The sequence below is a fragment of the Chelonoidis abingdonii genome, chromosome 14 (assembly GCF_003597395.2).
Source record: "Chelonoidis abingdonii isolate Lonesome George chromosome 14, CheloAbing_2.0, whole genome shotgun sequence".
NCBI classification, from domain to species: domain Eukaryota; kingdom Metazoa; phylum Chordata; order Testudines; family Testudinidae; genus Chelonoidis; species Chelonoidis abingdonii.
In genome coordinates, this window is record NC_133782.1 from 18,572,049 (window position 1) to 18,596,391 (window position 24,343).

Sequence of the window (24,343 nt, forward strand, 5' to 3'; positions counted from 1 at the left end):
AATGTGCATAGCTCCCTTTGCTATGATCTTTTAAATAAATAAATAAATAAATAAAAATTCCCCTCTCGCCCCTATGGATGGTATGCATCTTCTTCAACCTCGGGTCCTCTACCAGAGGCCTGGGAGTTTGAGGGTTTTGCACAGTATCTTAGCTGTTCCTAGCACTGCACTCTTCTGGACAGAGAGCTCTGATGTTGTTCCTGGGATCTGTTGGAGCCACTCACCCAGCTTAGGAGTCACAGCCCCAGAGTGCTCCTACCACACTGGGACCACTTTGCCTTCACTTTCCAAACATCCTCTCTAGTTCCTCTTCTCAGGCCCTGGTACTTCTTCAGCTGCTTCTCCACCATATTCCTTCTTGATGTTGCTGCACGTGCACTGCTATTCTATCACCACTGCTGTCTCTGTCCTTGTCTATTACCCGAATGGTCTGGTTGATTGGCCAGTACCTGCCTTCCGTCTGGATCTGAGTCCATCAGATTCTTAGCCTGCTGTTCCCACAAACCTTCCTGTGGAACTCCCATTCTGTGTCTTTGGAGGGTTAGCCCATACGCTGTCGTAGAATGTTCACTGTACACAATGCACACTTGGTTTGTGCCGTTCAGTGTATTCTGTTCCTGTTCGTATCTTACCTGCAACTATGGTGTTGGACGTCTTCTGAGGCTCTTGCACAGTTCGCACTTGGGTCCTTCTATGTGGTGACCCGCTAATGGATCTGGTGCTCAGTGCCTTCTTCTGCTATGATCAGTGTCTCAGTGACTGTCTCTTTAGTCCAGCCTTCAGCCACTGGTAAGGATTTCCTGTCAGCCCACTCAGCTATCTGTCATGGTACTCCTATGCAGGCGTTCTTGTCTTGCCATGGACTCTTTCTGCTTGGTCTTCCTCCCATGTCTGCTGCTTCCTCAGCATCTCTCAGCAGCTCAATCTTTGGGCCATCCTATTGATGTAACTACTGGATGTTCCGGGTTCGTCCAGTACAGTGCTTTGACGTCACCCAAAGCCCACCGCCTTTCTTTCCGGCTGGTATTACATGTCTCTTTGGGTGTTGGACTTGGTGGTGGAAACCTCGGCATTCGTGAGGCGCTTCGGGTCTTCACATCGGCGCTCCATGTCCTCTTTGGCCGCTCCTATACGGCGGGGTATATCTGATGACCCGGCAGGGCGTATCTGTTGATTGGCGTGGTCTTGTTTCCCATGAGCTGGCCTTTCAGGACCTGTCTTATCCTTTGGTGAATTTGGATGTCTGCTGTTTCCTTGCCTCCTCATCGTGATTTCCATGTGACTGTGACACACGGTATGTAGTGGTCTGTATGTCTGCTGTGTGGCCGCTTGTAGTTTCCACACCATCAGGTCATTGACTGCCTTTCCTCTCTTCACTACCATCTGGCCACACTTCTCCAGTCTGAATGACATCCCGATTATCACTCACTTGTAGATCCGACGTCAGGTGCATTTAAGCGATTATGTCCCATTCTTCTTACATACCGTTGTTGGTATTCATGTAGAGGAGGTGGCTGATGGTAGTTCCACTCCATGAACTGTACGTATCCAGTCCTTGTGATTATCTGGTTTGAGGGGGTTTAAGGCCACTGCAGAACATGGCAGCGGGGACAGTTGCATCACCTTGGTATTATGCCGCACCTTGATGGGCACTTGTGCAAGCTAGCCTTGAGATTGTTCTTGTTGTCTTCATAGTCCCATTTGGTTCTTGGAGGTCCTAGTGTCTGTTGACTTTGATATAGCGCCAGACATTCACGATCACAGTCGTGCAGGGATTGGTCATAGGCTTTCTGTAGTCAATCCATGCTGTGCTCAGATTGGTCTGTCTAGACCTTCGAGTCTTGGGCGACCTGCTCTATCATGAGCAACTTGGTGTTTAGAGCCTCTGGTGTTGTTTCCCAATGCCTTCTGAGCTGTGCTCATGTAACTGGTCATATGGTCCTGTAGCTTGGCGGCATATGATGCTGATAGGACTTTCCATGTTGTGGGGGAGCGCGGTTATGGCCGGTAGTTGGACGGTATCTGTTCCCTTGCGGGTCTTTTCTGATCGCACTGTCCTTCCTTGTGTGTTAGCCAGTTGGTGGGAGCTGCTGTAGCAGCTGGTTCATCCTGTGCTGCTGTAGGCGTTCATGCAATGCTGTTTAGTTTTCTTTAAGCCAGTAGGTGTGGTCATGTTGGTCATGGTTGCTGTCCAGTCTCTGATTTCTTGACCGCTGCTGGTGTCTTCTCTGTGCATGAGTGACTTGGATTTTGTTTTGGCGAGATTGCTTGTGTGCTCTGTTCTCAGGTCCTGCAGCACTTGCACTGGTGTTATGAGTCTTCTCTTTCTCATATGTTCTTCCAGTACTGATTCAGTTTCTCTGTGGTGGCTCTAGTTATTGTGTTGTTGCACTGCAGTTTGGGGAGTACACCTTGTGTGGTTCTTTGAGAGAACAGGGCATTTACTTTTTTGGGCCTCCTGCTTCTCTAGTGTATTTCTCCTAGCCTGGTAGCCAAGTGCTGTGAGCCTTTGTTTAGCAGTTCTCCTAGGGCTTCAGATGGAGTCGGCCATCTATGCGAGTCTCTATTTATATCTCATACACCCTTCTGTAGTTCACCAGCTGGACTAACTTCTCTCCGAGTCGCTTGATTTTTATCCTCAACCTCATTTTCCAGGGTGGGTACTACGTTGTTGTTCTTGATCGTGTTAGCCAGATCTCTAGGATTACAGAGGCTTGTGCGTATATACCAGTTCATTGGTTTGAGTATGGGTGGCAGTAGGGATTGTATGAGACTCCATTCGGCATCTTTAACATACTATCTGATGTATCCTTCTCCACTGAGCCTTTGGTAATCGGTCTCGAGGATTGACTGTAGCTAGTTTTCTCAATTGATCTTATGGCCTCCATATCAGCTTGCTGTGCTCTGCAATGGAGGGGTGGCAGTTGAAGTTCAGATTCAGTGTGGGACTGCACATCCAACTTTGTTTCTTCAGGTTTTCTTGAGTCTGGAATTAATGTGGAGTTGGTCATCTCAAGCTGTGAGAGCGCTTCCTCTTTCTATGTGAAACGTTGAGTAACTAGCTGTTTCTCAGTAAGTGTGGATGTAGGTCTTTTGTCCATCCACAGTCCCCTCATACATTTCATATATCCCCTCTCTTAAGTCTACTGTTATAGTAGCATTCCATCAATTCCAGGTTCTCTTGTCTTGTCCATGAATGGTTTGTTCCAGTAGCCCACTTATCGTCAGATTGTCCTGGTTCAACATCTGGCGCGGACCTTGTTAATCCGGGCGACGTCCGAGCCGGCATGACTCTCCTAGTTCGTGTCACTCTCGTATCTGAGGTAGGCAGGTGAAGCGTTAGGGGGTCTTTTGCCCAAGGACCCCTACTGGAAAGTTGGGTACCAACCGGGATCTGAACCCTGGTCTCTCGTATCAAAGGGCGGTCTCCCATATCAAAGGGCGGCGCTCTTAACCACTATGCTGTCCAGTAATATTTTTTAATTTGAATTTAAATATACTAACATAAAAAAGTCTAGTCTGGGCTTTGTGTGCCCTTATCACTAACACAAATATACCATGAAAACCATAGCTTGCATACACAATTACCATGACTGCATGTGTTAACTGTGCCCAGGTCTAAACTAGCAGGGTCGGGGGGGGCAACCTAAGATACACGGTGTATCTTAGGTCGACTTACCTGGCCATGAGGAGGGCGGCGAGTCAACATCTGCCACTCCCCCATCAACTCCGCTTCCACCTCTCGTGAGCTGGAATTCGGGAGTGGATGGGGAGTGCGATCGGGGATCGATTTATCCTGTCTACACTAGACACGATAAATCGACCCCTGATAGATCGATCACTAACCGCCTATCCGGTGGATAGTGAAGACCTGCCCTGTTTGTGAATATGAATGCTTAGCTGTCTGATTGGTCAATTGTGCCTGTGGTTTCTATGACTGTTATGTAACTCTGCTCTGCAAATATGAAAATGTTCACAGCCCAGACCCAGATTACATAGGAGAAGCTCAGCAAGTGATTATAGCACACTACTAGGAACAGAGGCATATCCTCAGCCCCATATAAGATTGCTCTGTGCCTCCAGAGTGATGCAAAGGTACAGCAAGCCTGTCCTAAATAGGATTCCTGCAGTGTGCGAGAGGAACTTCAGCTGGTGAAAAGCTGATATAGCTGGTTCTACACCATTCGTTCCTGGTGTAGAAGCCAGAAGGGGCCAGGGCCAGAGCCAGGACGCAGTGCTTCTAGTAAGTTTCACCAGAGTAATAGCCACTAGGGGGCCAGTATGGGTTGGTACGTTACATCAGCCCTGTGGATGCTTTAACTTGCACCAGGGGGCAGTACTAGGATCAGGAAGGGCAGTAAAATGTAGTGTAAAGCCACCCTTAGCCACCTTCTCCTCTACTGCCAGCTGCACCAATCTTGTGCTCAGTGCACCTGGGAATTGACTCATAGTTTCTCAGCTGTTTGGATCTGACTTAGATGATCAGACATGTTCAGTAAGAATCTTTCCCAGAGCTGGTTTTCCAGGGTTCCTTTTCCTCCTGTGGCTTCCTTTTTAGGTCTAACTGCATGAGCGATCATATTCCTCTTTTTCAAAGTCCAAAGTTCCAAAGTCTCACAGGTAGGAACTTTCATGCAGCTGATTATTGCTATCATTTCTTTTGAGCTGGCACTCCACATGAATAGGAACAAATAATGGGTATTTGAAGTTGTCAGGCCCTTAAGTCAGAGGGAACATTAGCTATTTCTGTTACAAAGTTTCTGGGGAAACGTAGCTATTCTGTTCCCGTCACTATGTATCCTGCCAGCGCTGTTTCAACTTCTTTTTGGTGCTGTTCTCTTCCCTGTGGCTTGGAGCTTTGTAGTAGGCATTGAGGGGTCAAGATTTTTCACATAAGTTCAGATAGACACTGGAACTGTCTCCTTGTAAGAGGTTACGTAACCACATGCAGGCTTTTCCTCCTGAAATTATTGCATGTCAGTGTCCTTGGTGGGGGGTCAATCTCTGTACTGTAACACACATGCATGTGCACACACTTACATTTTTGTGAATACTAAAATACCTTTGATATCAAGCAAAAGTGAGAAAAGGGGTCAGCTCTCTGCCCAGAATTCTTGGTAAATTGCAGAGGAGAGGTATGACACTGGTACATGGGTTTGCCATGTCCGTGTAGTCAGAAAGGGAAATAATTGTTTCTGCATTTCAGTAAGATGTAATTTGTAGTGATGGGATGATATTGAGCAAAAGAGAAAATTTTAAGTTGGACAGCAGGAAAAATTGCCTAACAGTCAAGTCAGTTAGACTCTGGGATGCTTTCCCCAGGGAATCTCAATCCAGTCAGCCCTTGCTGTAAAGAACATACCCTAGTTCTCTGTCTAGACAGATAGTGCAGTGGGAGATGAATGTGTTGTCTATGGGCAGAATTTGTCCCTAAATATGGTTGCATCTAAATGACTTCAGAATGAAGCAAGACAGACCTTGAAAGGGGCATATTATTATTTGTTTGGTGCTGTTGATGTGGACAGCCCTACACAATAGGTAAAATGTGCCAAATGCATAACAAATCCCAATCCTGAGAAGTTTAAAGTATAGGTGCAGTAGTTACAGTACAAACACAGGGCTCTTCTACACAAACAGTTTGCAGCAAGCTGGGGTGTCCATCTACCCAGCACTAGTTTGCTGCAGACCAACTGTCCATGTGGACACTGCTGCCATGCATTAACAGTTCATTTAGTTTGCTTTGATCTCGTCGTCTTTGATTTGGGACTAGATCAAAGCAAACTAATGAACTGTTAGTGTGTGGCAGCAGGGTCCACATGGACTGTTAGTCCACACCAGGCTAGAGCCGGATAGACTCACACCCCAGCTTGCTGTGAACTAAATGCTCATGTAGACAAGTCCACGGTCCTGCTGCTGTAAGGTGGATACCCAATGAGAGGTTGAGGGCATTTAATACTAAGCAGCCCATATTAGCCAGAGTGCTTCATAGAATAGGTGGATTTTTTCAGATCCTATTTTAAAGATGGAGGGATGTAGCTTGGTCAGGATTAGGGCCTTGATCAAAGCCCACTGAAGTCATTGGGAGTCTTTCACTGAGTTTTGGACCAGGCTGTTACTAAGAAAGATGTTCCAAGCACAGAGGATAGTAGGAAAGGTGGTAAAAAGTCTGAAGTAGGACAAGGAGACAAAAGAAAAGCTAGAAGAGAAGCAGAAGCAGATCATCAGGACCAGGCAGAAGGAGTAAGAGAGGAAGAGGGTGGAGTCCTGGATGGAGGGGAGGTAAGGAGAGTTTTGAATGCAAAGTGGAGAGCTTATAATTCTCCTTTGTATACACAGCTACCATCACTACAAATAGAAGCTTCCTCCAGTCCCTGCAACCTTAAACTGTTAAGTCATTTCTCCCTGTTACAAAATTCCCCTTGGACTATAATCAGGTTAATAGGAGGGCACTGAGACCATTTGTACTGTTAAACCCCCTGATACCAACTCCCTCTTGTGAGGAGTTTGGGTTGACACTAGTAAATGCAAACACCCACAGAGTGCTATGGGAATGTGTGTAGCAGCCTTCCAGGTTTTCTTTTGCAGCTAGTGTTGCATTAGTTACATCCAACAAAGAACAACTGTATCCCCAGATGAAAGAACAGTTCAGAATTCATATTCAGAGATCTAAAGGAGGGATGAGCTCTTCTTTCCCACATGAAATAAAAAACATTTATCTTAACACCTAATGGCTTGCGCACAATTTCTTTCTCTTTGTTGCAATTTGGCTTCACATTGTATGCTGACGTGGTAAATGGAAGTGGGTCAGCTTCCATTTACCAAGTCAGCATACAATGTGAGGCCTGCATTAACGTGCTTTTGTGGAAGCCAATTATATCATCACCATTGCTCTGTGGAGTAATCCCAGCAACTCCTCAGTATCATCATAACAGTTGCACAAAGAACTCCATTTAAGTAATTACGCACATTTGCTTAGCATGCTTCAGCCACTCAGCTAGAAGATCACTAGAGTGAATCTAGTCCATGCCTTTAAAAAATAGCACATTTCCTTTTTAAATAATATGATGTGAGATGATTGTGTTTAACCATTTGCTAAGAAAAACAGATGTCTGAGTTTGCACTATTTCTTCTTCATACCCTGCTCTTTGTTTGTTGTGCTGCTTGTTATGGCTCAAAATGTCTTTGTGTGGGGTTAAAAGGCTTCCTTTTGCACAGCTGTTTTCTCCAGGAGATTTTAGAGTCCATCTCTAGTTCCCTCCCATAGAACAATTCTGCTTGTGGAAGGCTAGTTGCTCAGCCCTCCCTCTGGCTGTTTTGTGCTATGCAAGGGGTGCTTTATATTCCCCTATCGCAGAGGTTCTCAAACTTCTTTGCACTGCGACCCCCTTCCAACAACAAAAATTACTGCACAATCCCAGGAGTGGGGACTGAAGTCTGAGCCCAAGGGCTTCAGCCCCAGGCAGTGGGCATTGACCCAAGCAGTGGGGCTTGGGCTTCAGCTTGGCCCTGGGCTTCAGCTTCAGCCCTGGGCCCCAGTTTGAGAACTGCTGCCTATAGTAAGGAAATACTCACGTGGCATAAAGGTGGCTCTATGCCACTTGCTTCTCGGGAGTAGAACACGGTCCATGGCAGGCCAGACACAGGAGCGGTTGTGACCAGGACGTGCTGTAACAAGGTGATCCATGGCTGGCAGAGCACTCCCTAGGGTTTTATTCCTGTCAGCATAATTATGATGTTGGAGGCTGAACTACCCCAACTGGCCCCAGGATTAGGGAAGTAGAAAAATGACTTAGACCTCCCTTTTTCCTCTGACCCCTGGGTCCTGCAGTCTGGGAAGGGCACATCTTGGCTGCACTTGGGAACTGGACCACCATGCACAGCATTCTCCTTCAGTAACTGGAACAAATACACAGTAAGGCATCACTCTGTCTGCCTTTGTGATCCTCTGGCTTTGTTCTGCTAGCAGAGATGGATCCTGGAAGTTACCCAGGAATCTAGCATCTGTAACAGTGTAGCATATGCAACCAAGTGAACTATCAAGCCAGCCAGAATCAAGAGCATTTTAGCAGTACAGTAATCTCCTCTGAAGAGTTTCTGAGATCCATTGTAAGTTATGGGTGCTCAGTGCCTCACAGGATTTGTCCCTTAATATGTGATTAAAACAAGAAATAACTTGTTCACATTTTAAAAATAATGAGGCATTGCTGATTGTTTCCAGTCCCTTTAAAATCACAGAGATTTCCTAAATGTTGTTTTCAGGCATGATCTATCTACAGTAACTCCTCACTTAACATTGTCCTGGTTAACGTGGTTTCATTGTTACGTTGCTGATCTATTAGGGAACAAGCTTGTTTAAAGTTGTACAATGCTCCATTCTAACGTTGTTTGGCAGCTGCCTGCTTTCTCCACTGTTTGCAGGATTCTCTGGCAGAGCAGCCCCTCCTTGTGGGGATTAGAACCGGGGGGGCCAACAGCCCCGCCCCATCAGCTCCCCTAAATTCCCTGTAAGATATGTGGCTCAGCAGCTGCCCAGCAGCAGTTCAGGTGGCCCTCCCCCACTGCTGTGGTGCTCCTGACCTGCCCTCTGCCTTGGAGTTGCTCCAGGGAGCTTCCTGCGGGAGGGGAAGGGGGAGAGGAGTGCTGATATCAGGATGTCCCCTTGCTCCATATGCCCTCTCCACAAACCAGAGGAGGGGGACAGGGCTCAGGGACAGAAAGGAGGGAACTTGCTAGAAGTCGTTGCTTCCTGTCTGAACTGGCTGATATGCTTAAAAGGGCAACATACTTGAAGTGGGGTGAGCGTACTTAAAGGGGGAATTCACATCTCTCTCTCTCTCACTTATGCACTCACCCCCCAGCGCTGTGGAAAGCCAGCACCTGTGCAGCCATGCATGTGCTGTCAGGAGGAGGGAGTGGTGCGCTCCAGCTGGATAGTGTGGGCTCGTCATCGTGTTCAGTTTTTGCAGGGAAGCATTTGCAGCTACTGTCCTGCATCTATTGTGTTTCCTCCCTCCTGCCTCAGTCCATGCTGCCTTGTAGATTGTGAGGCTACATTAACAACAGCGTATTAACTCTTGAGGGCTCAGCAAGTGCTAGTTCATCATTTAGCAGCAAGGCATTCCCTGGAAATATCCCACCCTGTGACTCCACCACAACCAAGCTTCACATTCATGCATTGCTGTGTACAATATTAAACTGTTTAGAAGTGTTTAAAGCTTATACTGTATATGTTTATAATGCCTTTTGTCTGATGAAAAAAATTCCCTGGAACCTAACCCCTCCTATTTACATTAATTTGTATGTGGAAATTGGATTCACTTAACATCGTTCTGCGTAAAGTCGCATTTTTTCAGGGACATAACCACAATGTTATGTGAGGAGTTACTGTATTTCTTATTGGTCAGGAGTTTCACAAGTCATCAACCAGTGTAAGAATAGAATCCAAAAAGAATGAAGAGCAGGAAGTATTATTTCGATATTGATGATTTGGAGGAAAGGAAACTCGATTAATCCTTTGCTGATAGAGAAATTGGTGGGAGTGCACAGGAGAGCAACAATAACAACAACAACAAAGAGAAAAGATTTGGAAAATAAGACCTGTGAGGAAAGGTTAAGGAACTGGATATGTTCAGTCTGGAGAACAAATGGCTGAGGGAAGAGATAATTGTCTACAGGTATCTAAATAGATGATGTACACAAGACAGACCAATTATTTTCAATCAGCAAGGACAGAATAAGAGGTAATGGATATGAGAGAGAGCAGGGAAAATTCATGTTAAGTATTAGGGGAAACTTGATAGCACTTGGGCAATAGAACAACCTGCCAGTAGAGGCTGTCCAATTACTTACGCTGGAGATATTCAAGTGAAAACTAGAGATACATGGGTTGTGCATGATTTAGGAATCATTAAATCAGTCCTGCCCAGGAGGGTGGACTGGGTGACTCATGCCTGTCTAGCCAGAGGATTTTGCCATATTATCCTGATTTGGAAGGCCTGTAACTATCTAACTGATCAGAGCTGGAGTTGTGCCTTTCACTTTACTGCCTGCTGCGATGTTATCCCTTCCTTCAGCAAAAGAAGAAACCCCTGTGAGAGACAATGCTGACTTGAGGCTTAGTCCTGAAATCCATGGGCTTCAGAGAGTGTCTCACCTCACAAGGATTGAGTGATCATCCCCTTTTTCCAAAATAAAAACATTGTCACTTGAAAAAGAGATGCACTGAGAATATAAGTGAACTGCATGAAAAAACCTAGTGGGAGGAAGGTCATAGCTATTTATTTCTGTTTGGAGCCCCAAGTAATGACTTTGAATTAACATCTGTAATTGCTCTAGTGGCAGGAAAGCTCTGAAGCACAATAATGCAAAACCACTTGATGATGGTAGGGAATGGGATGGAAATTGAGCTTCTTGATATGAATACAAAATACAGCATGCATCTGCCACTAGGGGATTACGTGCATGTTACAAGTGGGTAGCTTCACTGAAGAAGTCCAAGATATTATTGTCTGCATGTGTAAAAGAAAAGTATCTGTTCCTTATACATCTGCTGCTAGATTTGTGTTTTAGTGCCCAACTGTTTCTACACGTAGGAGATACTTTGGGCCTTTGTGGAGTGATATTCTAGTATCACTTTTCCATAACACTGAAATTGCCCATTCAACTGTGGGCTCAGCTTCTCCAAATCATGAAGATTGTGATTAATACATGTGGGGGGAGGGGTTGGGAGGACTAGAGTATGCCTAGCTGAATAGGTGGCAGTGGGCACCGATTCCCAAAGTGTCCCAATGTGGACAATAGGAATTCCTCTACTAGAGCAATATGAAATGAGAAGTATGAAAAGTTGTTAATGTGATGGCTTTCAGGCTACACTGCAAAAGACTCCTATTTGAATGTGTGTTCTGTGGGAGTGCATCCTCACTGACCTCAGGTCAACTAACATAGTAAGTAACGTGAGCTTAAAATCCTAGTGAAGACAGATCAGTTTGCAGTTTTAACACTGTTAAACATTGTAAACGCTAGGCTCCCGCACAGCAGGTTGGGATAGACCAGGGGTTCTCAGACTTTTGTACTGGTGACTCCTTTCACACAGCAAGCCTCTGAGTGCGATCTCCCTTATACATTAAAAACATTTCTTTATATAGTTAACGCCATTATAAATGCTGGAGACAAAGCGGAGTTTGGGGTGGAGGCTGACCCCCCATGTAATAACCTCGTGACCCCCTGAGGGGTCCTGACCCCCAGTTTGAGAACCCCTGGGATAGACTGTTCAGAATGACCTGCTAATTTTTATTAAAACTACAAACTGCCCTATCTTCACTAAGATTTTTAAGATGTTAGTTACCATGAGTTAGGTAATATGAATTAAGAACATACTGGATTTTTCATAGTGAAGACAAAGAAGGAGGAGTGATAAAAGGGGATGTTTTGCTGCTTGGATTTATAGGCTAGCTGAATTAACCCATTATTTGTTAGTGATTATATTTTATTGGTAAGTGGTCATCATTTGTGACTGTGAGCCTAATTAATCGTTAGGGCACCTACCACTCTTTGTCTGGGTAGTTTTAACTGTTGAAATGACTCTCCAGTCAAATAGAGAAAGTTGTATTCATTTCCCTCAGTATGAATGTGCTCTGCAGCAGACAGGAATGATGGCAGGTGCTATTATTGCTTGACAAAACGAGTGTCAATGCTTAGAAGCAGGCTGAGCGTGCATTGCAGAATCCATGGGGAGCATGCCACTGAGTACGCACCCACACATTTCTGTTCAGAAGGGAAAAAAGAGAGGCAAATTATTTCTGAACGTTTGTGGTTTGTTCTGAACTTCTCTCTTTGGTGCAGTTGTCCAGTGTCTGTTTCTAAAGAGTTTTGAGCAGTATCTTCATGCACGTATTCAGCAGATAGGCCTGTTGATTACAAATGTGCTTTTGTAACAGTCTTCCAGTGACTTTCACATCAGCTCAAAACTCCTCTGTGAAGATTTTTAAATGTACCAAATTAAAGTAACTCTCCCAGTTCACATGGAAGGAGAAAATTGGGCATTTCTTGTTTTCTTGATGAGAGATGAAGGAAGAAGAGAATAAATTGTATTGGGGCACACATTGGGGCACTTATATACAGCAGTTACCATCTTGGCATGTTAACTTCCTCATTGCTGAGTCTGTGGAAAAGGTTCTCTTTCCTGATACATCATTTTTCTATAGTTGAGTTCTACTAAGCAGGAAATGTAGCTGGTCTCTATATTTTCCAAAACAAGGTTCAGATGAATCAAAATGATTCAAAAGTATAGCTTTCTTCAATGTAAGAGCTGGTATTTAGCAAACTGATTTCTTAATTTAAACTCAGGTAGTTACATTTTATCACATTAAGTAATTTTTAAAATACTTACCTGGCAATTTAATCTTCAGGGCTTTTTTCCTCACACACCCTGGGAGGTAAATTTATCCCACTTTTACAGAGGAGGAAACTAAGGACCCAACCCTGCAAATGCTTAACTTTACAAATCTGAGGAGTCCCATGGGATTCCGCATGTGCTTAATGCTAAGCAGGTGCGTAAATCTGAGTAAGACTGGGCCTAGGACATGCACAACTTGCCCAAATCCACAAATGGTGTCTGTGTCCAGGCCATAATTACAACTCAGGAGTCCCTAGCTCCCAGTCACCAGGCATACAACAAACTCTTGAACTTTTTTAAAAAAAAAGGGAAAACACACATTGAATGTGGAGAAACAAGCCCTGGTTGGCCAGGAATGTGCAAGATCTCTAAGCTCCCTCTGCAATACAAGCACTAGGTTGCTGTTTTCTGCTTCGCTGTTGTGCAAGTAGTGGCGTAAATTTCAAAGGAAAATGAAAGCTCTTTTCCCAACCCCCAGAAGCATCTCTCTGTGAGAACTGAGTTATTCTTCCTCATAAGAGTGGCAAGCTAGTTGTAGAATATTCTTTCACTTGAGAGCTGCTGCTTTCGGGTTGTTGTTTGTTTTGTTTTTTGTTGTTGTTTCCTTTTGAAAATGTTCCGAAGTTCCAGTAAGGCCTGGAGGCTCAGATCTAGAGAGCCTGTAATAGAGAAAAAGTGGAATTTTTCTCAAGACAAACTATAAGGTGAACGGGGGTTTCCCAGTGACAGTAGATTTGGGACAGTAACAGACGCACTTCCATGTTTTAAAAATGAGCCCTTTTCTTTTGCTTTATTGTAAGTTTGTTGTATTTATTTCCCCTTGATACCTAATTCAGTGGTACCAAAAGGCTCTGCAGGTCAATTTTTACAATTTGAAAATGCATGAGGGCTTAAATAGAGTTTGGATGGCAGGAGATTGTATCCGTCTTGGGTGGAAATTATGACTTTCACTTTATGGTTGTCCAACCCAGCTCCATTGACTTCAGTGGGAGGTAGATCAAGCCTGAAAGGTGCAGTTGAACACATTTTCCTGATCTTCCCCGAGTGCCAGATGTCTGAGAGGAGTATTCCTTAAAAAGCTACTGAGATACACACTTGGTCAGGGTGTGCCTACACTGCAAAGAAAAACCCTCGGTGTCCTATCTCAGTTGACATGGACTCGAGGCTTGGGCTCCAGAACTAAAAATAGCAGTGTAAATGTTTCTGCTTGGGCATTGAATCCATAGATCTTGGAGTCCAGGTTGTAGCCCAAGCGGTAACATCTACACTGATATTTTTAGCCCTGCGAACCTAAGTCAATTGGCCTAGGCTCTGAGATGCGGTGCCTCAGGTTTTTCTTTGCAGTGTAGACATACCCACAGGTGCATAGACTGTGGGAAGGGAGGTGGAGGTCTCAAAGAAGTTGATTCTCTCCTTGTATTGTGTGGGGTGGGGCTATGATTACACACAAGGTTGCCCTCCTGAACTGATGAAGTGGTATTCTGTCAGGCTGGAGAATGCTGGGATTGGTAGGGAGGGAGAGCATTAAAGGAAATAACTTGCCAGCCTTTTAAAGTTGGGGCTAAACTTCACTCTTCCATTGCCGTGGTCCCAAGATTCGTTCTCTCTTTTCTGAGACTGATCTCCCTGTTGTGGGATGTTTTGTTTAAAGTCCGAAAGGAAACGGGCAGCAGGCTAGAAATTAGGGAGTCCCTCTGCCAGACCTGATAAACTGTGCATTCCAGGTATAAAGGACAATCGTATGGAAGGCAACTGGCTAGTTAAAAGCCTTCTAAATCTTTGATTTATAACTGTGATCGTTTTGTTACATTACGGTAATAAGCCAACTGTCCTCAAGCTAAATAAAGTGCATAGAAAATATGGCAACTCCCTTCATTCTACTCACCCAAAAAGCTTACCTACAAGCAAAATCAAATGCAAAAACAGAATAAAGAATATATGGGTTGAAAATGGGAAGGTTGCAACAACCAGTGTATTTTGAGTGTAGATAATTTAATGAAGTGGCCATTTATCCTGGGCTGTTTTTAGCATGTGGTGAATCTGGTAAACCTGTGTTGCAGACATGTTGTTGTGCATTTGCATTTGTTCAGATATTGCTACTGACCCAAACTTTTGCAGACCCACTTATATGGAGCTTTATACTTTTGGTAAAACCCTCAGTGACCACAGTATTGAAAGATAGTTTTCGCTAATGACCAGCTCTGTCTGTCTCTTTGCATCCTGTCTGTGGCATGGTGGCAGTGTTCTAACAACCAAATGTAACTTGCAGAAATGGCAGTGTATAGAAGATGCCAGTGGGAAGCTCAAGCTGCACAAGTGCAAAGGAATGGCTCACCTCGCAGCCGCGAGCAGCAGCAAGGGGCTCTCCAATCTCATGCCCAAGTATTACAGCAGGAAAAGCGAAGACTGCAACTGTGAGGAAAATGAATACAAGCTGAGCCCTATTGGACAGAGAACGAAACTCTTCTCCAGGAAACGTAAGCAACTGTGCTGCCTCTTCTGCAACTGTGTCATAGAAAAAGGCTTGCTCTTTTCTTGTTAGCAGCATTCTCAAGCTTGAGAGCCTGATGTTACAGTACCTGGATCCGTATTTAGGCACCCAAATAAGTGATCTGATTTTTCAGAGGTGCTGGGTGCCTGCAGCTGTCACTGAAAATCAGACCACTGATTCAGGTGTACAAATACAGATTTAGGTGTTTAATTTTAGACACCCAATTTTGAAAATGTCCTTAACCTGTGGAACACAAGGGTTCTTTGGGAGTAGAATGCTTTGCCATCCAAAGCAGGACAAAATGGTGTCTTCAGTGAGACCAGGAATTGTCCCTCAGCATTTAATGACTGTGAATTTGTTTGATCATCCTGCTGGGGTGGACTATGTATTTTATGTGTATCCAGATGCTTCTCTTAGGGATGTGGTTATGCCTATCAGTTCCTTGGATGCATATTGTGGCATGAGAGAAGCCTAATGGGTCCGATTCCCCACTGTCTTCACCTTGTTTAGTCACTTACACCCATACAAATGGAGTGTAAAGCACAGTTGTTTGGATTCGGCAGGGTTTGTACCTATTTGCTCAGGTGCAAAGGCTATATGAGGTGTAAATCTGTGATGATTCAGGCCCATTGCCTCTAGCCGCTCAAGGTACATTTACACTTCCAAAAAAAACAGCAGCAGTAAGTCTCAGAGCCTGGGTCAACAGCTCACGGGGCATGTACTATGGGACTAAAAATAGCAGCGTAGACGTTCCTGCTCAGGTTGGAGCCGCGGCTATGAAACCTGGCGAGGATGGTGGGTATCAGAGCCCAGGCTTTGGCCCGAGCTGGAATGTCTACAGTGCTGTTTGTAGCCCAATAGTGCAAGCCACGTGAGCCTGACTCGGTTGACCTGAGCTCTGAGACTTGGAGCTGTGGGTGGTTTTTGGCAATGTAGACGTACTCTCAGAATGACTGTCAGTAATACACCGACCCTTGTGTCTCCTGATGCCTGAGCTGGTGCTGAGGGAAAAAAATCAGGTTTTAATCCATTTAAAAAAAAGAATTGTAATACTAGTGAAGGCACTGTCCTCACACCTCTGGGAATAAAATTCTTTATTTATGCACCAGCCAAGAAAGGCACTCCATGCTCATGTGCCTGAGGACCAGCAGGGAGAATTGCTTTGTGTTTTCCTGGAGTCAGGCCTCCTGACCGTACTCTGAAGAGAGCACCTCCAGGTCCTGTCCCCTTTTGATCTCTCTGCAGGCACTGCTAATTAGTTCTAATTGTTTGTGCTTTTAGTGACGAGGACATGTGTCCCAGTGGAGATATGCACTGCAACCAGTTTGTTGATTTTTATCTTTTTTTTTTGAAAAGTAAAGTAGTATAAAAATTAAAAAATAGAAAACAAAACAAAACAAAAAATTCAGCTCATCCATTGAACATCAAAGCATCTGTGCCCTCAGGGGCTATACATTTTCAAATGGCATCCGTGATGCGATATCATATGTTTTCTTTGCTACATAAACTTTTCCAGAGAAAAAGTATGGATAATGACCCCCACTCTCTGTCACCTCTGCCGTGGGTTACCAACAGAGAATGAATGGGGGACCTTCAGCATTAAAGGCCTGGGTCTTTACCATTTGAACTAAAGGAGTAACTCTGTTAGCAGTAGTAGGCTTTTATCCTCTTCTGTGGACTAGCCACTAAAGTGGGGGGACATGTTACATACTAAACCAATAGTTTACAAATGCTTAAAGTGGCCTGTTCCAGGTTACAATAGTACTGCAGTAACTGCTCCAAGCACTGCAGTAAATTTATTTTTAATAAGGGTGCGTACCCTCTTTGTTCCAGAAGCTGCTTACTTCTAATGTATTTTCCTGATGCTCAGCCAATGGTACCAAGGTTGACTCTTAACCAGAGATTGAATCCGAAGAGGGTGACTCGATGTCTAGTTTCTTTGGCACAGATCAGGTGCTTTTCCATAAACCCCATGCACTGGCTCTGGTTTAAACCTGAGTCAGACTAATATCTATATTTGAAGTACATAGTCTAATTATAGATTAAAGGGGGAAATGGCAGCTCAGAATTATTTTTCGTCCGTAATGTTGCTTTTGTCTCACTCCACAAATGCAGTGCCTTAATTATTTAGCAGATTAGTCTTTCTCTATAATGACCCGTCACAAGCTTCTAACAGAGAGTTTAAATTGGTTTTCTCCCATTATATTTGGCTTGCAAGATGGTTAGTAACTACTAAGTTGATTTTTAGGTGAATAAAATTATTGGTTCCAGGATGAAATTACACAGCTACGCTTGCTGTTTAAATATGTGGCACAGCAGATAATCTTTAAATAATACTAGAAGTTGCAGCTCAATTAACTTTTTAAAGGCACAGAAAAGAAAGAGGTCAGTTACAGGGACAGGTTGAAGGCTCTTAATATGGAAAACAAAACAATTATATTTAAGTGGGGACAACATATTATTATTAAGTATATCTGCACAGTACTTCATAGACATTAACTAATCTTCACAACATCCCTATATGGTGGTTAAGTGTGTAATTATATCTGTTTTACCTATGCGAAAGACAGAGGCAAACAAGTTAAGTGTGGTTAGGGTACAAGGGAAGTTGGTGTTAGCTCTGGGATCAGAACACTGAGGTTCTGGTTCTCAGTGATATTCTCAGAAGCGGGAGAGTTTTTACTAGATGTTGAGTGATAAGATACGGTGTTAAAGTTAAAAAAGGAGAAATTTCAGCTTGCTAACAGAAAACACATTTTCCAGGCTTATGTAGGTAAGTGTGTAGTTCCTAGGAGGTGTTCAGAATGAGATGGGATAAATGAATCAAAGGAGTAGAGTACAATCTCCCTAGTGCAAATGAGATGATGGACAAGTTGAAGCTAATTAGATCACCTCTGAATCAAGAAGACATACTGAACCTCTTTGTTAGCCCAGTGTGTCCAGGCATAGGATATAGAGTCCAAGTTTAGGAACATAGGTCCAAAGTCAGCAAAGCACTTAAGTATCTGCTTAGATATTTTGTTGAATTAGGGTCATAATTGGTGATTTTTTTTCCTCCTTGAAACTTCTTTTTATTAAAAAAAAACAAAAAAACCACACACACACAAAAAAAAAAACCCACGATTTTAAGTTCAGGTATAGTCATAGTCAGGTATTGTCATTGTTTGAAAATGAATTGTTAATGCAAAGGATTTTTTTTTAAAGTGGAGTGGGATTCTGGGAACACAGACCCTAGTGACTTCTCAAATAAATGGGATCATTAGCAAATGTAAGGCCATGTACTCTGCTGTAGGCCTCAGTAAGGAAACACGGTTACTATATTTTCAAAACAATCAGCCTAGGGAGACTAAGATAGGAGTCTAATGATCAAATTACCACTTCTTGTTTCTTGAGTAAAAAAACGGGCTCTGATGCTTTGTTTCCCACAGCCGGTTGTAGCAGAGCATGGAGTTCAAGGGAATGGGTCAGCTGACATGGACTGTCTGGAATGCCATCAGGAATTCTTGCACATGCACATTAATTAGCTAATAAATCACACTGTGAAAGTGAGTGGGCACAAAGCGACACAGGTCAATGTAACTTTCTGGTTTGTTATTTTAAACAGCGTAAGTGGAAAACTGGCTCATAGGATTGAAAAGTGTTAGGGCAGGAGAAAATGGTATATCCAAAAATGGAGCCTTTTTCTCCTCCAAATTGGTGAACTGTTGCAAAAAGGGTGATCCAGATGCTAGTGTTGGGTACTTGGATTTTTGTGACCTATTTCATGTTTGTTAGGACAGGAACTGGAAAAATATGTACTTTTGACAGACTGTGCTGGGCTGGGTAGAATGGTAAATCATGAGGAACAATTTCATCTGACTGAGAACATGTACAGAACTGTTGGGTGCCCAGGGCTTGCAGGATCAGGCTCCAAGCCCATTCCAGGGCCTAGCAAATGCTGCTCTCTAAAACAGAGAACACAAGTTAAAAATTAAAACAACAATTCCGAACTGATTTAGACACTTGACCTACGCCTGTCAGCAGGAGCGAGTAAATTCTGGGTTAGAGACACTCAGCTGCTGGGCCTAAGCTCAATTTGGGGCAACTGTACATTTTAGCTAACCTGAAATTCCTTCATATATAGGGAGCAAGGAAAAAGGACTTTCAGCAGTGTGTGTTCTGAGTATACCTGCTTTTTAGTGCGAGTCGGGGCGTTCTTTGACTATTTTGTATTTCTCTGTCCTCTTAATTTCCTTTGAGTTCTAGATGGCTTGTGATTTTGTACTAAGAAATATGAAACAAAGCTCTCTGGAAGTAAGAAAATTTAAACAATAGTGAGACTATAATAAGCTATATTACACAACTGTCTTCTGGTGTAGAACGTTACTCTGTATAACAAGTGTGACATAGCTCTGCCCCTACTGTGATGCTGAAATGCATATGAATAGTGGCAGTAATAAATGTGAGTGGTCTGCTTCCACTTTCCTGCCTATAACTTACTGAACAGGAAGGAAAGAGCGTTACACAAACTGTTAGTGTATTTGCATTGTAACTTCCATGGGATTTGTTTTGCTGGAAGGTCAGATCCCACTGCTGTGGCAAAATCCCCAGTTTTAAAAATCCAACTCTAGGAACCTAAGGCACTTAGGTAGAATTTTCAAAAGGCCATTCTCCAAAACTCTGTTAAAATATATTGATGATGATAATAGGAAACGTTTGGCTGGCATCAGATTTTTTTTTTCCGTGTGGCCCATTCAGATAAAATAAATTCTCCATGGTTAGAATCCATTAGCAGAATACTTGCTCACAGTAATAATCTGAAAGACTTTTTCCATGGTCATTTATGAAATGGAAAATACATCAGATCCAAACTACCTATGCAGAATGGGTAGCAGCAGGGAAGTGCAAATGCTTTCTGCCTTTCACTAATACCTCGGCTATGTAGCCGGGCTTCTGCTTTGGAGAAGTTGCCACATGCAGCGGTTGCAGTACTCAGTTATCCTTCAGAGAATGATCATTCCTAAGTGATCTCAGTGCTAAATCATGACTTCGGCAGGTGGAAACTAGTAATGATGGCTTGAGGGAAGTTAATGTAAAGTTGAAGGCTGTGTGTGTTTATGCCAGATACGAAGTTTACGGTTTTATAATTAAAGCATTACCGCGTTTCTTTATGTAATTGAATAATCATTCCAGGTGCTGCAGTGCATGCTCACCACCCATTGCTGAAACCTCAGATGCTGCTACTTTTTGCTACCAAAAAATAACTCATGAAAGAATCGACTGGTTTAGTCTTCCGTCTGGCTGAGGCAGTCCTAGCTGGAGCTTTGTACCTGCCCCCACCCCTAAGAGAGAGAGAGACAGACCCATGCTGAGGGACACAAGAGGAGAAGGATAGCAGTTGTGGAGAGAGAGTGCAATGATGAGCGATTTAGCTTCCTTTAGCATAGATCAATTTCTCCAAACTCAGTTTCTAGATTGCACATAAGGACTAATATTCAGAGGCCCTGCACGCACGTGTGTGTAAAGGCAAATGAAGTGGAGAGCAAAACTTGGTAGTTTGGGGAGCAAATCAGGTGGTTAGACATAGAACTATTAGAATTTGTGCCCACAATTCACTTTGCAAACAGGGAGGCCCAGCTGACAATTCATCACTTAAAATATTTTAACCATTCCTCTTGGAATAGATGGCATTTGGGACAAATCACAGTATTAAATGCTCTGATCCAGTACTGTGGGTAGTGAATCATGCTAGCAGTGACAAAAACATGACTTGATTTGTGAGTTCTCTCATACCAGATTGAGTCATTCTTCATCTGGTGATACTGGGAATGGCTGCAATGAAGAAGTTGTCTCCTGCATTGTGAGTGTAAGAGGATTCTTCAGGGACATGTGTAGACTGTGGTTCCTTGCAGCTGCATGCTAAAGGCCAGTGCACCAGGTTGGATAGGTGAAGTTCACAGGGAAGAGAAGCTCTTGACTGGCAGAGAATAACAAGATGAAATAAGAGAACAACTAAAGAAAGAAGAGTTTGCATTTTGAATCTAATTGTCAGGGTGTAGCTTTTTGGAACATCCTTCTGGTATTGAAAAGATGGGAGTTTCCTCATCTTATTCAAATATTTCCTGAATTGGAGCCTAAAATGTTTTTTTCTTCCGCTATGATTCACCTGGCTCTATATCAGCAATACATTTTGAGCCTCGGATGGAAAAAAGTGCAGCGCTAGATCATCCAGCTGGTATTCTGCTTTCTGTAGCACATCAACTGGAATTAAGTGCCAGGAACCAAAGTTTAGCGCTGGGAGGAAAGAGATGTTTCTCTTGCTGTTACATGCCCACCAAGATTCATGAATGGGTCCTGAGCCTCCTGACCAACTTCACCAGGAAATCAGAGATAGGCCCCCTAAATAGTTCTGTGTCAATTATAGGACATAACTCATTTGAATGGTCTATCTTTTTGGTGAGACAACACACTAGTTAATGTTTCCCATTTTTTTTATCCTCTTCTCTATGGGTGTTTCCTCTATTGAAAGGTCTGTATGGAGCATGGTGGGGCTAGTTTCTTTTCATGCCAGCAGCACCAGATCTCTCTTCGTCAGACTGCAAAACAAAAGTCTCATTCTTGTGGGGCACACTCTGCTAGCTTTCAGCTTTGGACAGAGAGGAGGAATCCGGAAGAGACTTGATTCCTGTGAGGCCTGAGACAACCCTGAGTCCTTTGATGCTAAGGAAAGGATCGGGCACCAGCAAGCAGAGGGGCCTTTCTGTGTTGGCTTACAGTTAGGTTGTGCTGCTGTCATCCCTTTTTCTGTGAGAGCAAGATATGGATGTAAACTTGGAACCCTCTCTAGAATCTCTTGGGCTCTGAGCAGGGAAGAAGAGTCTTGGAAGCAGCAGTACCAAACAAATTGATGAGTGATTGTGGACAGCTCATGGTGTGGAATGGTAACAGTGTGAGTTTGGGCTGCGTACAGAAAGGCACTGCGTTGTATGGGACTACGTGGCACTGGAGAGACTGTAGAAGAGGCAGTCAGCTCTGGGCAACTCAGCATCAGAAAGTTATTGACAAACAAGGGAATTTAGGGACAAGAAATGGAAATGCGGAAGGGCCAGGCGGGATTGATTTTGAGGGGAGAGGTTAAAAACTAAAATAGCTTGTCTTGGAGGAAAAAGGTGAAATTGAGCAAAAGGGTCAGTCTGAATGCTGGAAAAACTTTCTGTGCTTTGTCAGAAGTGTCTCTATGGGATGTAATGGGAGTTCAGTTGCCTGGAAGCTTTATCGTAAACTGGACAAAGCTCAGGAGCACATGCTGAAGTGAAAACGCTGTAGTGGCCTGCACAGGAATGACCTAGTACAGTGCAGCTCTTCCATGTCTACTGATCAGGGTTATTTTTTGAGCTTTTGCTGCCATCTGGTGACTCTCCTAGTAAAAACAATTTTTAAAATGAACTGTCTTCTCTCTAAACAATATCGCATATCTTCCTCCCCCTGCCTTCCCTGTGCCCATCTGCACTGTATCTGCCCTCACACTCTCATGCTCCCAGTTACCCATCTGCCCATGAATGTGCTAGTGAGATAACAGGTCTGAGGACAGCTACAGCAAACCTGGAAGGTGGGCCAGTTAATTCCAAATGTCACAGTCTGGCTGGTGTCTGAGGAAGGACCCTGGCTCAAGCAAGATTAAATTATAGCACACATTCTCTCTTCTTGTCTTCCAGAGTACAAGCCAAGCTATGTCCGGAATCGCTCTATTCGCTCTGTGTCCATTGAGCTAGATGGAGAGGTTTATAATTTGGGTTTAGAGGATGGCTACCAACCTGTCTTATCAAGGAATATCACCAAAAGACACAAGGAAGAGGGAGAGGCTGCAGGAGAGGAGGATAAGGACATCGGAGAATACAGTGGCACGGGCGGCATTGCAGAGTATACGGCCCCTAATTTAATCAAAGTGACTCACAGGTGAGTGCGTATGGTGTGTGACATCTGCCCTCGTCACCCATGGGACAGGTTAAGAAAGAATAGGTGCATTTCTTTTGGTGAGCTAGTAATTTGGATGCTGACACCTGGCCTCTGACTTTCCAGCTTGGCAGAGTGCAGCTGCTCCAGAAACCATTTATTTGGAGGGGGCGGTGGAGAATCTGCCTGGGTTCAGCCAGGGTCGCTGTAGAGTGAGGGCTTGGAGGTGGGAATTTTCCAAAATTCTCCGCATTGGCCTAGCTCTGCTCCCATTAAAGTCAGTGGTATAACTCACATTGATTTCAATGGGTGCTGAGTTAGACCTTTTGAAAATCCCATCCTGGCTGTACATTTAAGTCCCTCTTTCTCCCTTCTCTGAAGTCCCCATCCTCACCCGCACTAGCATTAGCTTTTCACAATGGATGATTTACCATCACACAGGGAATGGTGTGTGGCTACAGAGGGCTGCCCCATGCTCTAAGCTTTGTCTGCACTGGAGACTTGCCCCCATTTCACCCCTCAGTGATGGGTCTATTCCAACCCCTAGTGTAAACAAGCACAACTGCTATTTGCACCAGGAATGATCATCCTTATTTGAGACCAGGATAAGCTGTCCAGTTAGGGTGACCAGATGTCTCGATTTTATAGGGACAGTCCTGATTTTTTTTTTCTTATATAGGCTCCTATTACCCCCCACCCCCTGTCCCGATTTTTTCACATTTGCTGTCTGGTCACCCTATGTCCAGTGTAACTCAGTGATTCACCTGGTCTGTGTAAGGGGTTGGCTGTAACTGGGGCAAGGCCCTAGTTCAGTGTAACTGCTTATTCCAAGAACATACTCGGAGTTCTAGAGGAAGCAGCTGCCTCTCACACTTACCTCTTGCCAATTCTGGGAACGCGAATGCTGGACTGAGGGGAGAGAAGCATTGTGAGGTGGAGCCTTGGAGAGTGAGGAGAGGGAATTATCTGGGCTGTGAAGACACCATAATACTGCAGGGAAGCAAAAAATCTACTCCTGTGTGTGTAAACTCTAGAGCTATTTGCAACTAAATTTTGTGTTTGATTAGCTTAGTCACTGTCATCTTGTGAATTATCTGCAGACAGACCTTCATTATCAATATGGCTGTTATTTTGAATTGTTCACTGATTAGCTCATGTAAATACGCTTCAGTTCCTGCTTTGAGGGCTAGCTCCTCTGCTGGTGTAAGGCGGCATGGCTTCAGTGACGGTAGTGGAGTTGAGGATCATGAGTCAGAATGTGCTGTTTGTGCTGTGTGAGCGGCCTCCTGCATCAAATGGTATTGATCCTGCTACCTGATTAGGTAGCTCCCAAGTCCACACAAATAGCTGGTTGTGCAAACACTGCTGCAAACGTACCTGCCTGAGGAGTCCCATCGGTGAAAGCTGTGGCAGAGAGCTTTTTGTCAAATGACACTTTGAAAATACCTATCTGTGGTATTTGCTAAGCTCCTAGTGTAAAATTTTCAAAAATACCTAAGTTCCATTTTTAACAGTGACTTGGGATT

At 44.0% G+C, this 24,343-nt stretch overlaps 1 protein-coding gene across 1 annotated transcript in view; it reads left to right on the forward strand.

Annotated features, from left to right (window-relative positions):
* The window catches only part of SULF2 (sulfatase 2), a 191,160-nt gene that overhangs the window by 151,032 nt on the left and 15,785 nt on the right, over positions 1 to 24,343 (forward strand). Inside the window, exons 11-12 of the mRNA XM_032767360.2 lie at positions 14,664 to 14,871; positions 22,580 to 22,820. Of these exons, the coding sequence (XP_032623251.1) occupies positions 14,664 to 14,871; positions 22,580 to 22,820 (449 nt within the window). The remainder of the gene's footprint in view (positions 1 to 14,663; positions 14,872 to 22,579; positions 22,821 to 24,343) is intronic.